The sequence below is a fragment of the Drosophila virilis genome, chromosome X, assembly GCF_030788295.1.
Source record: "Drosophila virilis strain 15010-1051.87 chromosome X, Dvir_AGI_RSII-ME, whole genome shotgun sequence".
In the NCBI taxonomy this organism is placed as follows: domain Eukaryota; kingdom Metazoa; phylum Arthropoda; class Insecta; order Diptera; family Drosophilidae; genus Drosophila; species Drosophila virilis.
Window position 1 is genome coordinate 25414004 of NC_091543.1, and position 12417 is coordinate 25426420.

At 47.7% G+C, this 12417-nt stretch overlaps 1 protein-coding gene and 1 long non-coding RNA gene across 3 annotated transcripts; both read right to left on the reverse strand.

Moving 5' to 3' along the window:
• Positions 1-2459: 2459 nt before the first annotated feature.
• Positions 2460-5381, reverse strand: run (segmentation protein runt). Of its 2 annotated transcripts, none has more exons than XM_032439973.2 (2): positions 4226-5381; positions 2460-4021 (listed from the first exon to the last, which is right to left on the reverse strand). In XM_032439973.2, exons 1-2 carry the CDS (start codon positions 4902-4904, stop codon positions 3081-3083), a joined length of 1620 nt encoding a protein of 539 aa, XP_032295864.1. In that variant the 5' UTR covers positions 4905-5381; the 3' UTR covers positions 2460-3080. The 2 variants fall into 2 exon arrangements, with proteins under 2 accessions (XP_032295864.1, XP_002055220.1); XM_002055184.3 differs by having other exon boundaries at positions 4217-5378.
• A 2458-nt stretch (positions 5382-7839) lies between these two features.
• LOC138911302 (uncharacterized) lies at positions 7840-9503 on the reverse strand. The gene is made up of 2 exons (XR_011416809.1): positions 8943-9503; positions 7840-8879 (listed from the first exon to the last, which is right to left on the reverse strand). It is a non-coding gene; the product is annotated as an uncharacterized lncRNA (long non-coding RNA).
• Positions 9504-12417: the final 2914 nt, after the last annotated feature.

Below are 12417 nucleotides of genomic sequence, written 5' to 3' on the forward strand. Positions count from 1 at the left end.
TCGGAGCCCCAAACCCTGCCCGATCCAGAGCCGAAAACCTTGTTAGTTGGACAGCTGGAAAAAACCATGCAGAAAAGTTTAAAAAGCATTGTAAAAATGCAAATTTTGCATTGATTAAATGCGAAATATGCGCGGTAGACACATTTTCAAATTTCGTTTCGAAATGGACTCCCGTTCAGATCAGAGATCAGAGGCGAACTCGGCTGCTGGCGAGGACGGAACGGGCAATCCATGATATGTGCATATAAAAGGGAATCGATATAGTCTACTTATATGTTAATTAATTTCCACATATTTTGGTTACTTCTTTAAGAGATATTCATTATTTGGCGTGAACGATAATTTCATATATAATATTGTTGAGGCAGAACCTTGATCGATTTTTGGCTAATGCACATATCAGAATGGGATATTTATACCCTAGAATTTCGTATAGCTTAGCTATGGAAATTAACTATAAATATGTATATATAAGTCTGGCATCTCAAGGCCCCCCAAAGCCAGAAACAAGTCATCTTTAAATTCCAAAGTCATATTTATACCCTGCAAATGCATAGACTAAAATATATCTAGTAATAAGCTAATTAAGCTCAGGCACTTGGACAGACGGACCCAACATACCCGTTTAACACCTGGGAACAGAGTAAAAGAAAATAAATTGCGATAAACTGTCGCATTACCAATTTTACGCAAGGTTATGTGCCTGTCAACGGGCAATAACTATGGCTAATTGAAATATGTGCCCAGCTGAAATATCTCTTAGTTCTTTAAAGATCCTTTTTTTGACACTCTCGGTGCGGTTAATGGCCGCGTCTGGACCGAGTGCACAGCTGTGTTGTCCTTGAACCACGCCGCAGTGCCAAAATTGAGGTTGTTATGCTAATTAATGCTACAAATGCATTTAATGGACACATGCCGAACCGACACCGGGCGACCAACAGGACCAACAGGACCAACGGCATGAACAGGACCACCAGTACTTGGGCTCTCAGGCATTGCTGCACGGGAACCAGAACCAGAACCAAGTCCAGGTCCTGGCCTCATAATCTCTAATTATGCGTTTTAATAGCCATTATCGATTCGCATTGTACGCACTGCGGTTGCCCAATGTCCTTCGCCGAACCTGAAAAGGTTGCCAGCATGCGTGAGAAGAAGAAGAGTGGCAGCACTTGTAAATGGCTTAAGAAATGTGGACACAATTCGCTAGGATTGTGCGTTTGAAACTAAAACCCGACTTGTGACTGTCAAACTGTGACCTTGGCAAATAACAGATTGAGCCGTAGCTAATGAGATATGGACACAATATAGGCGACTGCGCGATACCCTGCACACAGTGTAATCAGCAATAAGATGCAAGCTTCTTATCAACGATTCGATTGGTGCCTTTACAACTAGAACTTGTGACTGTCAAACTGTGACCTAGGCAAAAGTCAAGGCTGCAAAGCAAACTTCGTTGGCATGCCTACATAAACTTGAGTATTTCAGCTGTAGACCAATTTCGTATAGACTTTGTTTGTCTTGAATACACACGAATATCTGTAATGAAGCCATATGTCCGCATTTACGCTGTGAACAGGGCATGCAAGGAAACGCAGTGGAACGAGTTAAAGTTTCTAATGTCTCTACGATCTAAGATATTCAATTAAGTGTTAAGCACTAAATCTATAAATATATAGTCTATAGAGCACAAGCTATTCGAATTCCCAGCTGCCCTGACTGTGATTGAGAGAGATAGATTCGTGTCTATTGTCGAATCGCGAAAGTTAATTCAAATGCCGTTGGGGCTTACTGCGTTAATGTTAAATACTAACTATCTAATCGCGGGCTGTTGGGGGCAGCTACCGATTGGGCAATATTTGTCTAATTATATTGCGGTGCCTTAAACCAGACCACAAAAACACTCGGGTGCTTGAGAGTTAAATGGAGCTCAATAGGAGCGATTATCTAGGCTGTTCGACACTAGAAACTTGGGGAATTTGCCCCGATATCGGAATATCAGTCTGGTAATTGTCGATAGTTATATTTGAAAAGACAACACAAGTTAAGTTCGTTATTTGTTTTGTTCATTTGTTTTTTCTTTTTATTTGGTTTCTGAAATTCGTTTGTTTTCATTTTTTCGCGCTAAAACTTAAAGCTATACAAAAAAAATTGTTTTGCTCTTTTCTTACATGGCTAAAAACTTAAACATTATCAATAGCTAAATTCGAATGTTAAAAAAAAAAAAAAAAAATCTCGATATATATAGTATATATATATATGTGTGTGTGTGTGTGTGTGTGTGATATTTAACTCACGCTATTTACAAGAAAAATGAAAATTGTTTGATTTAGTAAACTACGAGATTTTATGGGAACTTCTTTTGCGTTTACCCTACGAAGACAAAGTTTTGTTTGAAGAGAAATAAAAATTAAAAAAAAAAATGTATATATATAAATATATGTGTGTGTGTGTGTTTGTTAAAAAAAAAGAGGGAAATCATAAAATTGAACTAAAGTTTTTTTTGGTTTTGTGTTTTGGTTGAGGGAGGGATGGGCGTGTGGGGGGGCGAGGCGTTTAGGTCTAAATAGTTTCCTTGACGTTCGCCGCGTGGCGATCGAGCGAAAATCCAGGAGGGCTTTTTGGCATATACTTTTCTTCCAGGGGGATTGGAGTGTGTGTGTCTGTGTGTGTGTGTGCGTGTGTGTGTGTGTGCGTAACGAACTCAACGCACGATTTTATGAATCGAGCATAAAACTTCGAGTGAGCTCGCCGCACGGCCCTTGCCTTGCCCCAAAACCAAGCATGCGTATATCCTTTAGCCCAGCTCCTGGCAGTCCTCCTGCGCCTTCTGTCCCGCCCCCGCCTCCGTCTCCTCCTCCTCTTATTCCTGCTCCGCTCCGTTTGCCGGCCGGAGTCGTGTGTGTTCTTCTTCTTTTTTGTGCTGTGCTCTGCTGTGGACGTGTCTAACTTATATGACTATATCACAATGTTGCTGCCGCTCTGCGCCTGCTTTCTGCCTGCTTGCTGCTCCATATCACTCTGTGTGTGTGTGTGTGTGTGTGTGTGTGTGTGCTCAGTGCGCGTGTGTGTGCGTGTGCTGCTCAGTAAGGCCGCCAGACAGTCTTCTGCTGCACGACGGCATTCTTCAGCTTTGTTGCCGCCGGCAGCGTTGTCTCCGGCGAAGCCTGGCGAGGCGCAGCCACTGCCGCCGCCGCGGACGCCGTCTCGTGGTAGAGCGGCTTCAGGGCGGAGGGAGCTTTGAGATCGCAGCGCATACGGAGCGGCACAGAGATCTGCTGGGTGGGTGAGCTGCGCGTGGAATCGATGGACTTGTCCAGCTCGTATTCGGATTTGACCACATCGATCTGCTCGTCGTCGGAGTCCGCATCCGAGGCGGATTGTTCGTGTATGGAGCTCGTCTCGATCGAGGTGTTCAGCTTGAGCAGCACATGGGGCATGGACGTGGGCGTTGGCGTTGGCGAGGAGCTCGATGGACGTGACGAGGCGGGACTCATGTGCGCCGCTTCCGCGGCGCTCAGGCCGCCATGATGCAGTGCAGCGGCGGCCGCATTGCGCGCCCGCAAGCCCGCCGCGGCCGCAAAATTATACGGATGAAATGCGTGCGGCGTGGATTTTTGATTCTGATGTGCGGCTGCCGCAGCAGCGGCGGCCACATGGTTGAACGGGAACTGCGGCATGGCATAAGCCGACGCTGGCGGGCCGCCCGGCGGCGAGGGCATCATGGAACCGGGCGCCACGGCGCCCACACCCACGCCCACAGACGAAGGCGGCGGCGGATAATCGGCGGCAGCGGCGGCGGGCACAGCGGCTCCAGCAGCCGCAGTTCCGGGCGAGACGACGCCGCTGGCGCTGCCATTGGGCGAGGTGGCTGCCTTGGATAGCGCCGGATGATGCACTGCAGCGGCGGCCGCCTGCTGATGGCGGAAATAGTCCGCATAGCCGTAGGTCATATAGGCGGCGTCCAGCCACGCCGGATTCAGCATGAACGGATTGAAGGCGCCGGGATGTGGATAGCCATAGCCTAAAAAGCAAACAGCAAGCAAAAGCAAAGCGCAAAAAATTAGTCAAATTAATAAAATGTAAATGAATAAATGCAAAAATGCATCAAAAACTTGGCTGAACTGGGATATTGTTATGCCGGGCAGGATCGAACGGATGGGTTGGGGGGTTGCGGGAGATTCGAACAGAAAAGCGTAATGGAAACTAAAAAACTCACTTTGCTTACTTCTTGGCTCCCGCGGCCCGTCGACCGTTACTTTGATGGCCTTGCTGTAGCTGGCTATCTGGACCGGATAGGTGGCAATGGTGATGGTCAGCGTAAAGGACTTGCCGCGACCGGAGCGGCCCACGAAGCGCAGATCATTGAACTTGGCCACCTGATTCTTCATCGTGGTGGTGCAGTTGCGCAGCTCGCCGCAATAGTTCTCATCGTTGCCGCACTTGATCGAGACGAGGGTGCCATCGGGCACATCGTCCAGGGCGATCACCTTGAAGGCGCCCGGCAGCGATTTGTTGGAGCGCCAGTGATTGGGCAGCGCGCTGCACAGGATCGACGGCGAGCCGGTTTGCGCCAATTCGCCGTGATATTCCTGCAGCATCTCGTGCAGGCTGGCGAACATGTCTGTCATGGAGCTTGGCATTTTTGCCAAATTCGCCGCGTTTGAATTGGAGTTGTTGTTGTTGTTGTTGCTGCTGCTGCTGTTGCTGCTGTTATTGTTGTTGTTGCTGCTGCTGTTGTTGTCCGGCGTGGAGCTGCCCGTGCTGCTGGCCGAGTGTGTGCTTATGTTGCCTTGGCTAACATTCGTGGCAGCCGCCGCCGCTGCCGCCGCTGCTGCCGCTGCGGCCAGGACTTGCGTGTGGGCGGCCGTATTGGCCACCAGTGTGGGTCCAGCGGGCAAATGCATTTTCCAAATGTGTGTGTGTGTGTGTGTGTGTGTGTGGGTGTGTTTATATTTTACGTGCTCAAAAAAAAATTGTCGCCGTTGCTGCTGTTTGTAATCCGAGTTGGGTTTTGTAATCCTTGTTGCACTTCACCAAAGCAAAAAAAAAAAAAAAACAACGTTCGATTTGTGGTAAACGCTAGCTAGCTGGCAGTGCCGCTGCTTTTCACGCTTTTCTTTCTTTTGCACTCAAGATACACGCAAAAAAAATTCTTGTTGCAAGTCTTTTCGTTTTGAATAAATTTTGTTGAGTTTATTTATATTTTAGTGTTTTTTTTTTTTTAATTTCGCTGTTGCTTGCGAGTTTACAGTTACAGTTGCTCGTTTCGCTTCACTTTTGAAAACGCGGCGAAATTGTGCTCTGCTCTCGCTCGCTTCTTTTCTGGCTGCGTTCTCGACACGTTAAAGTCGCTGTGTGAACTGTTTCTCAACTGCGATCGTTGCCAGTATTTAAAGTAGAATGCGTTGCCGTCGCTGTCGCAGCCGACGTCGCTGCTGCGCCGCTGCAAGACGGCACTGGCGCGCTCGCTCTCGGACTCGCTCGCGCTGCTCAGGGTCGATATTGCGCGCTCGCTCGCACTGGCTGCAATAATTCAGGACGTCGCTGCGTGGTTTGGTTGGCTCGTTCGCTTACCTATTGTGCATGTGTCTGTGTGTCTGTCTCGGTGTGTGTGCGTGTATGGGCTAAGGGTGCAACGGCTGCCGGCGGCGGTGGCGGTGGTGACCGGGGCAGGTATCAACCACCATTGCCACAACAACAACCACAGTAAAAATTTCCCATTTTTCCATTGCGGTATACACTCGCGCACACAGAAAACACGGCCAGCAACAACAACAACAACAGCAACAAGAAATAAGGGAAGTCGACAACTGAGGCAGCGGCAGCGCAGCGACTGAGGAAGAGGCGTGCGTTGTTGCTGCTGCTGCTGCTGTTGTTGTTGTTGTTGCCATGCTACTTGTGGCCAGGGACGCGCGGTCAAACCGACAAACGAAAAAAAAAAAAAAGTTATAAAGACCAAAGGCGAAGAGGGCAAAAAATCGTTGGAAGCGAAATAAAAATGTGCCATGAGAGCGCATCGCGAGAGCGGGGCGGCTCTCTGAGCATATTGGAAAGGCGCAGGCGGGCGCAGAAAAAAATGACGAACAGTAAAAAAAAAAAAAAACCGCTGACAAAAAAAAACACTCAGTGGGGTTTTATGAAAACTCGTGCGGAAAACAGCAACAAAACGAGAAAAAAAAAAGAAGAGCTAAAAAACGCAAAGGAATAACTCATCTTGCTCTTATTCTTGCGCTCTTTCTCTGTCACGCTCTCGCTTGCCCTCTCTCTCTCTCTCTCTTTCTCTCTCTCTCTCTCTCTCTCTCTCTCTGTCTCTAACATTCTGAGTGTGTCGCCAGCTCAGTCGCACATTCGCCTTGCGCTCTGCTCCGCTCTGTCCCCGGCCCCGACGGGCGGTCGCTGGCTGGAAAATTTGTTTCTTTACGCACGCAACTTTAACATCGGCATGCAACAGTTCCAACTGCGCGCGTGTAGGCACCCCATGGATGTCGTCCCGGTCCCCGTCCAGGTCCTGGGCCGGGACCTGGCCAAGCTACGCACCGTGTGCTAGAGCCACAGGTAGCGAGTAACGGTATATATATAGCTGTAAGTTGCCCACAGTGGCGTCCAATGGGGTTGCACCGAATGGAGCTGATCTCGACAGGCGGCTATCAAAGATAATATGGAAGCTGTTGGATCTGCGGTTCCCACGCCTTAAATCTCAGGGATCATCCAGCCAGATTAGCGTGTGCTGCTGATCCCGCCAAACTTAACTGATTCGTCCTCTAATCCTTGACACTTCGGAAGTGATTTATTTAAGGCGCGAGCTTAGCCTTAGCCTGATCCTTGTCAGGCGAAGCGCAGGAAGGAATATCCTGAGTGAACACAAAATTTGATCATTTTCTAAGCTATAAAATAGTTTTATTATGCTCATTAATTGAAAATTTGGAACAATCAAATAGAATATATAAGTTGCTTGGAATTAAGTAAAGATCTTACAAGAAGAAAATGCGAAAAATCAAAATTATGCCAAGTATATATGTATAGATATACATATAGATCCAGAAGAAAGAACTAAGGATAACAAAACAACCAGAAAGAGTTAAAACCTCGTGTTCAAATCAAATCCCCCTGAGATAAGCGAATGCGGGCGCCTCTGCCAGGTGCCAGGACAACAAATCAAACTCGCGGCAACCCAAAAAATTGCGGAGCACCAAGCAAGTTAAAACGAGGCCACAAATGCTGCACACAAACAGACGACAAGGGAGACGGACGACAGATTGGAACGGAGAGAATCTGCTGGCTAGGAACAGGTGGGCGCTGGAAGGGCGCGGGCGGGCAAGCCAAGCAGCTGAACGCAGCGAATGGATGGCTGGGCAACCACAATGAGGGGCAGCTGGCGAGCCTCTGGCAAGGGCAAAGGAGCCACAGGAGGGGAGCCGGCCAGAACTTAAGTGCGAGCCATGACAGAGTCGTGATGTCGCTCGAGCCAACCAAAATGTCGCGAGAACGCGCCTCGCCGCGGGTGAGAGTGAGGGTGAGAAGCGTCGGGAAAGTACACGCACACTTCCAATCAACTGAGACGTTAACGTCGCTGTCGACGCACGGCGCGGCGCGGTGCGGCGCGGAGCAGCGCGAATGCTGCTGCGACTGCTGCGTATGCGTGTGCGCCCGCTTGCTGTGACAAGAACAACAACAACAAGCAGGACAATCAAGCGCTGGAAGGCAACGAGGCATCTTGGCAAGGACGCGCGTTGGCAGCCAGCGTAGGTGCCACAGTTAAGCAAGTAGCGTGCGACAAGGACGCATCCGACCAACCGGTCGGGCAAGGCAAGGCTTTGATTTTGATTGTTTTCGATGCCATTTGCGGGGTCTTCCACGGAACTAGCGTGTGTGCGTGGGTGTGTGCATTCCGTCAACGTTCCGTCCTGTCGCTTTCCCTGGCAATTTGCGCGGCTCATTCAGCACCCGCTGATCTCCAAGATCGCACAGAAGCTGCACGTTGCACGCGCGCAATGCGCACGCGCGGCAGGACGCAAGCGGCTCTCTAAAGGATCAGTTGGACAAATCGACAGCGAAAAAGTGTAATCTCTCCGCGTTACCTGTGGCCAGGCTGACGTTCTGGCCACACAGCTGCCGGCTGGGCCACCCTTTTTTTATGATCGTTTTTTCACAGCCAACCCCCTGGTAAAAATCAGCTTGCGCCCAGGTAGCCACCCACTGCTATGCGTTGTCGCATGCTAATTAAGACAGGTAGCAAACCGCATGCAGGTCACAGGTCGCAGATCGCAGATCGCAGATCGAGAGCGCCGCATTCCCTTAGCCTAATCCTTTACTTATGAAAGTCAATCGCCCGGATTAACCAGCACGCCCAACAAATATTTTGGGCGATTAGCCGCCCCACAAGAGACCATCAGATCCGCGAGTTGCCCGGCCCGGGCAGCAACGCCTTCCCAGATCGGCTTCAGCCAGTACCGAGTAATCGAGTCCTGCAGTTAACGCCGTTTACACTCGCCTACATAAACAATTTGGTTTGCGAATCAGCTGATCAATGAATTTAAAAAAAAATATTGCGCCAATTTTAAGTTGTGGTGTATAAAGAATTTGATATTTATTTTCATGGAGGATTTTCTTGTCAATAAATGTTCAGAATGTTCGATCGAACACTCCTTTCAGAGAATTGTACGAATGGATCAGTTTCTATTTTCCTTCCAACAAAGCAAATGTCATTAGTCTTCCAGAGGCTCTCGCCATTAAATGCATTCCAATGCATTTGGTTGCAGCTAAATCCACACTTTTCCAGCTAAATGATCTATTAATGAATAGATCGGTCTGCATTATCCTTCCAGCAACATAAAGCTCTCGCCTTTAAATGCATTTCCACACGTTTCCAACTTAGTGAACTGTTTAGGAATAGATCAGTTTCCATTGTCTTTCCAGCTAAATGAACACATTAAAGCTTTCACCCGCACACCACAGGGCTTTTAATCCCGTTGCCACTAAACAAAAATTAACCGTATTCATGATCGGCGGCAGCGCAGCAAGCAACCAGCCGAGTGGAGGCCCGTGGACACAGTGCAGGCAACTGTAACGAAACTGAGCAGCAGCTGATCTGACCCAACCCTCACGCGCACACGCACACGCGCAGACACACACACAGAGAGAGAGAGAGAGAGAGAGAGAGTATCGAATAGAAATTGGGGTAGGGGGCGCCACCGCATTTGAGGCCAGCCAACCAGTGGCAAGCATCAGCGCTCGCCCCTTGAGCCACAACCACTGAACACACGCGATCGCAGTGGCACGATCAGCGGGCCTGCTGAGGGGTTGTTTATAAATAGACTCACGCCGTCCATTGAGTGAGAGGCGGCCAAGCGTTTAGTGGAAGGCAGCGCCCCGTTCCAGTGATCGATGAGCGCGAGCGAGAGGCGCAAGCCGTTAAATGGCTACTGACTCCGCCCCATGGGCGATCGGCGTTTTCGGCAGCTGCAGCTGAATTCCGTGCGCCCCGCTAACTGCACACGCCGCCACTAACTAGGCAACACTAAAAGCTCGTTGCGAGAAGGTCGAGCAAATTTCCAGCGACGCAGTGAAAAAGTTACAGCGCCAACAACAACACCAAGATGGAGCGCGCAATTGAGAGCCATTTTTAAAAATGCTGCGACGTCAGCGACGACTGCGGCCGACGCTTTGGCAGCGACCGCGAACGTCGCTTGTAAGTGAATTGTGGTTTGTTGTTTTGGTTGGCGCGCGCTGCCACTGTTGCAGTCAGCGTTGGCGTTAGCGTCACTGCCGCTGCCGTCGCTGGCGCTGCCAGGATCAACCACCGTATTGCGAATGAAAAAAAGAAAACAAACAGCAAAACAAAAAAAATATACACATACATATACACATTGAGGCAGACTTTGAATGTGTGCGCTCTTCATGAATGAGCTCTCCCGTGCGTGACTGAGCGAGCGAGCAAGTAAGTACGTAAGTGAGTGAGTGAGTGAGTGAGTAAGTGAGTGAGTGCCCTTCGCTATGCGAGTGAGCGCATTACCACACTTCCACTGGCCGACCACCGTTCCATTGAAAAATTGTATTTTGAGTGTTTTTTATATTTTTATTTTTGGGGTGGCTACTTGGAGAGTCTGAGCGCACAGCTGAGGAGCTGTGGTGAGTTTGAGGATGAGCATTATTTCACGGCTCGCGCTTCGCAGGCGTCGGCGGCGGCAGCGGCAGCGGCAGCAGCAGCTGCCGTTGACACTCCCACAACACACACCAGCACACGTAGGGACCGCAACATCGACAACTGTGCCCACAACCTTGTGTAATATGCCTGCCTTGCTGTGTGTGTTGCTGTTGGTGTTGCTCCGCTTGCGCCAGCCGCCCAAGCATTGGCTGGCTCAGGCAACGGTGTGCGTGCCCCTCCAGCCGCGCTGCTTCCAGCTGCCAATGCTGCCGTGTGTTGTGCTGCCACGTTGCGAGAGGCTCTCAAAGACGTCGGCACAGTTCGCTGCTGCATGCTCTTCCTCTGCCGCTCAATTTGTATTTTGTTTTGTATTTACAAATTCCAATAATAATAAACATATAAATGCATTTTGTAGCCAATTCATGGAATGTAATGCGCCCACACGTGTGTGTGTGTGTGCGTGTGTGCGTAGCATTCTCTATAGTTTTTTGCTCGTGCCTCTTTTTCATAGGAGACTCGCGACAATTAACAGCTGCAGATCGTTACAAATACAAATGTTTGTTGTTGTTGCACTGTCATTTGGGGCATGAGATATAGATAAATACATAAAAAAAAAACAACAATGGAGGGCGAAGCGCTTGTGATCTTGTATTTAAAGGACACAGCGAAACAGAGAAGATATTGTTATAATAAATGGATCTTATGAGCTGTAAAAGAAATAAAAATAGATCTGACGAGTTGTAGGAAGAATATAAAAATATGATGAACTTCATTTATGACTAGGAATTACATGGACATAGCTCTATTTAGCCTTAAATGGGGAATATGAGCCACACAAGAGTTCCAGCTTAATATGCTTAAGATATGGTAAAAATCTATTTGATTTGTTCATTTTATACAATATAACAATATAATAATACTACAATTAGGCGAGCTAACGAGCTTGCGATTCGAGGCATGATAAATGCCCAAAACAGAGTTTCGTATTTATGCAAACATATTGAAAAATCGAATAATCATACGCAGCTCTGATTCAAAAGTTTGAGCTGATCAGTTGTTTTAATATATTAAATTAATAAGTTGATTTTGAATATAGAAACGTAAAGAACTACAGCTTAAGTTTTATATAACATATAACAATATATATAAATATACCAAAGTTTTTCCCACCACGACATATACATAAATTGCATACATATCTTAAACTATATATGTATATATATATGTATATGCACATACATATATTTGTGTGGATGTCTTCATTTAGCTTGCCGGCAGCGACCCTCTCTTGACTTGCCCTTCGTTTAGCCGGAGGCTAAGTTCATTGCAACTTTCGGCTTTTGTCATGCGATACATATTGTTAGCAATAATGATGCTAATATTAGAGCACACTCCACACTCCACACTCCACACTCCTCGAGGGCACGCTACCCTCCCTGCACTCGAAATATGCGCTTAGACAATATAAAGATTAAAGCCGAAATCCGTTGAGCCCAGCCCATGGGCCCTTAATGCGATTGCGCCCTATGTAAGAGTATCAGCAGCAGCAGCAACAACAACAACAACAACAACAGGAGCAACAACATCCGCAACATCTACGATAACTGACAGGAACAGGAACCAGTTTTATTTGTAAATTTCACATGCACAACAAAATGAGTTTCAGTAAATATCCAATTTCATATAATTGGCGGCCATTTTGAAGTTTTCAGTTTTGCATTCAAAATGGAAAAACTCGTTCGCCGTTTGCCAGCGTGAAATTCCATTTGTTACGAATCGCTGACCAAATGCAAAATGCCGCGCCTTCTGCAGGGCACACTAACAGGGCAGCCTGAGCTGGGAATTGGGATGGAGCGGAGTGGGGTGGGGTGGCGCTGGTGGGGGTGTGGGTTGGGCAGGGGCTGGCACTGCATGTGGAATGTGTGTTTGATGGAGCGCCACTTGCAGTCGAACACGACTTTTTTTATCTTACGCTAACAGCCAGAGGCGGCGCTTGGCAAGAGGGGCTTAGAAACGCTTGAGAAGTGAGAAAAACTGCGATATATTCAAAGAATATTTATTAAACTAGAACAAAATATTGTTCCCCATGACAAACATCTGTTTCGACTGCGATATTCAAAATAAACGTAGAAATTACAAAAAATTTAAATTCTAAAATTAGCTCGAAAAACTATTCTAACTTCTTTCAATGTCTACAAAGGAGCTGCAATTTTTGTTAACTAAGATTGCCAATTCCAACTTAACTTTTAAGTATATCAGTATATAATTATCTT

Excerpts from the sequence above, each read along its gene's own strand:
- run (XM_002055184.3), bottom strand. The coding sequence starts at position 4,904 with ATGCATTTGCCCGCTGGACCCACACTGGTGGCCAATACGGCCGCCCAC. Across the intron at positions 4,022-4,216 it reads GGAGCCAAGAAGTAAGCAAA|GCTATGGCTATCCACATCCC; the intron begins GTGAGTTTTTTA and ends TTTGCTTTTTAG.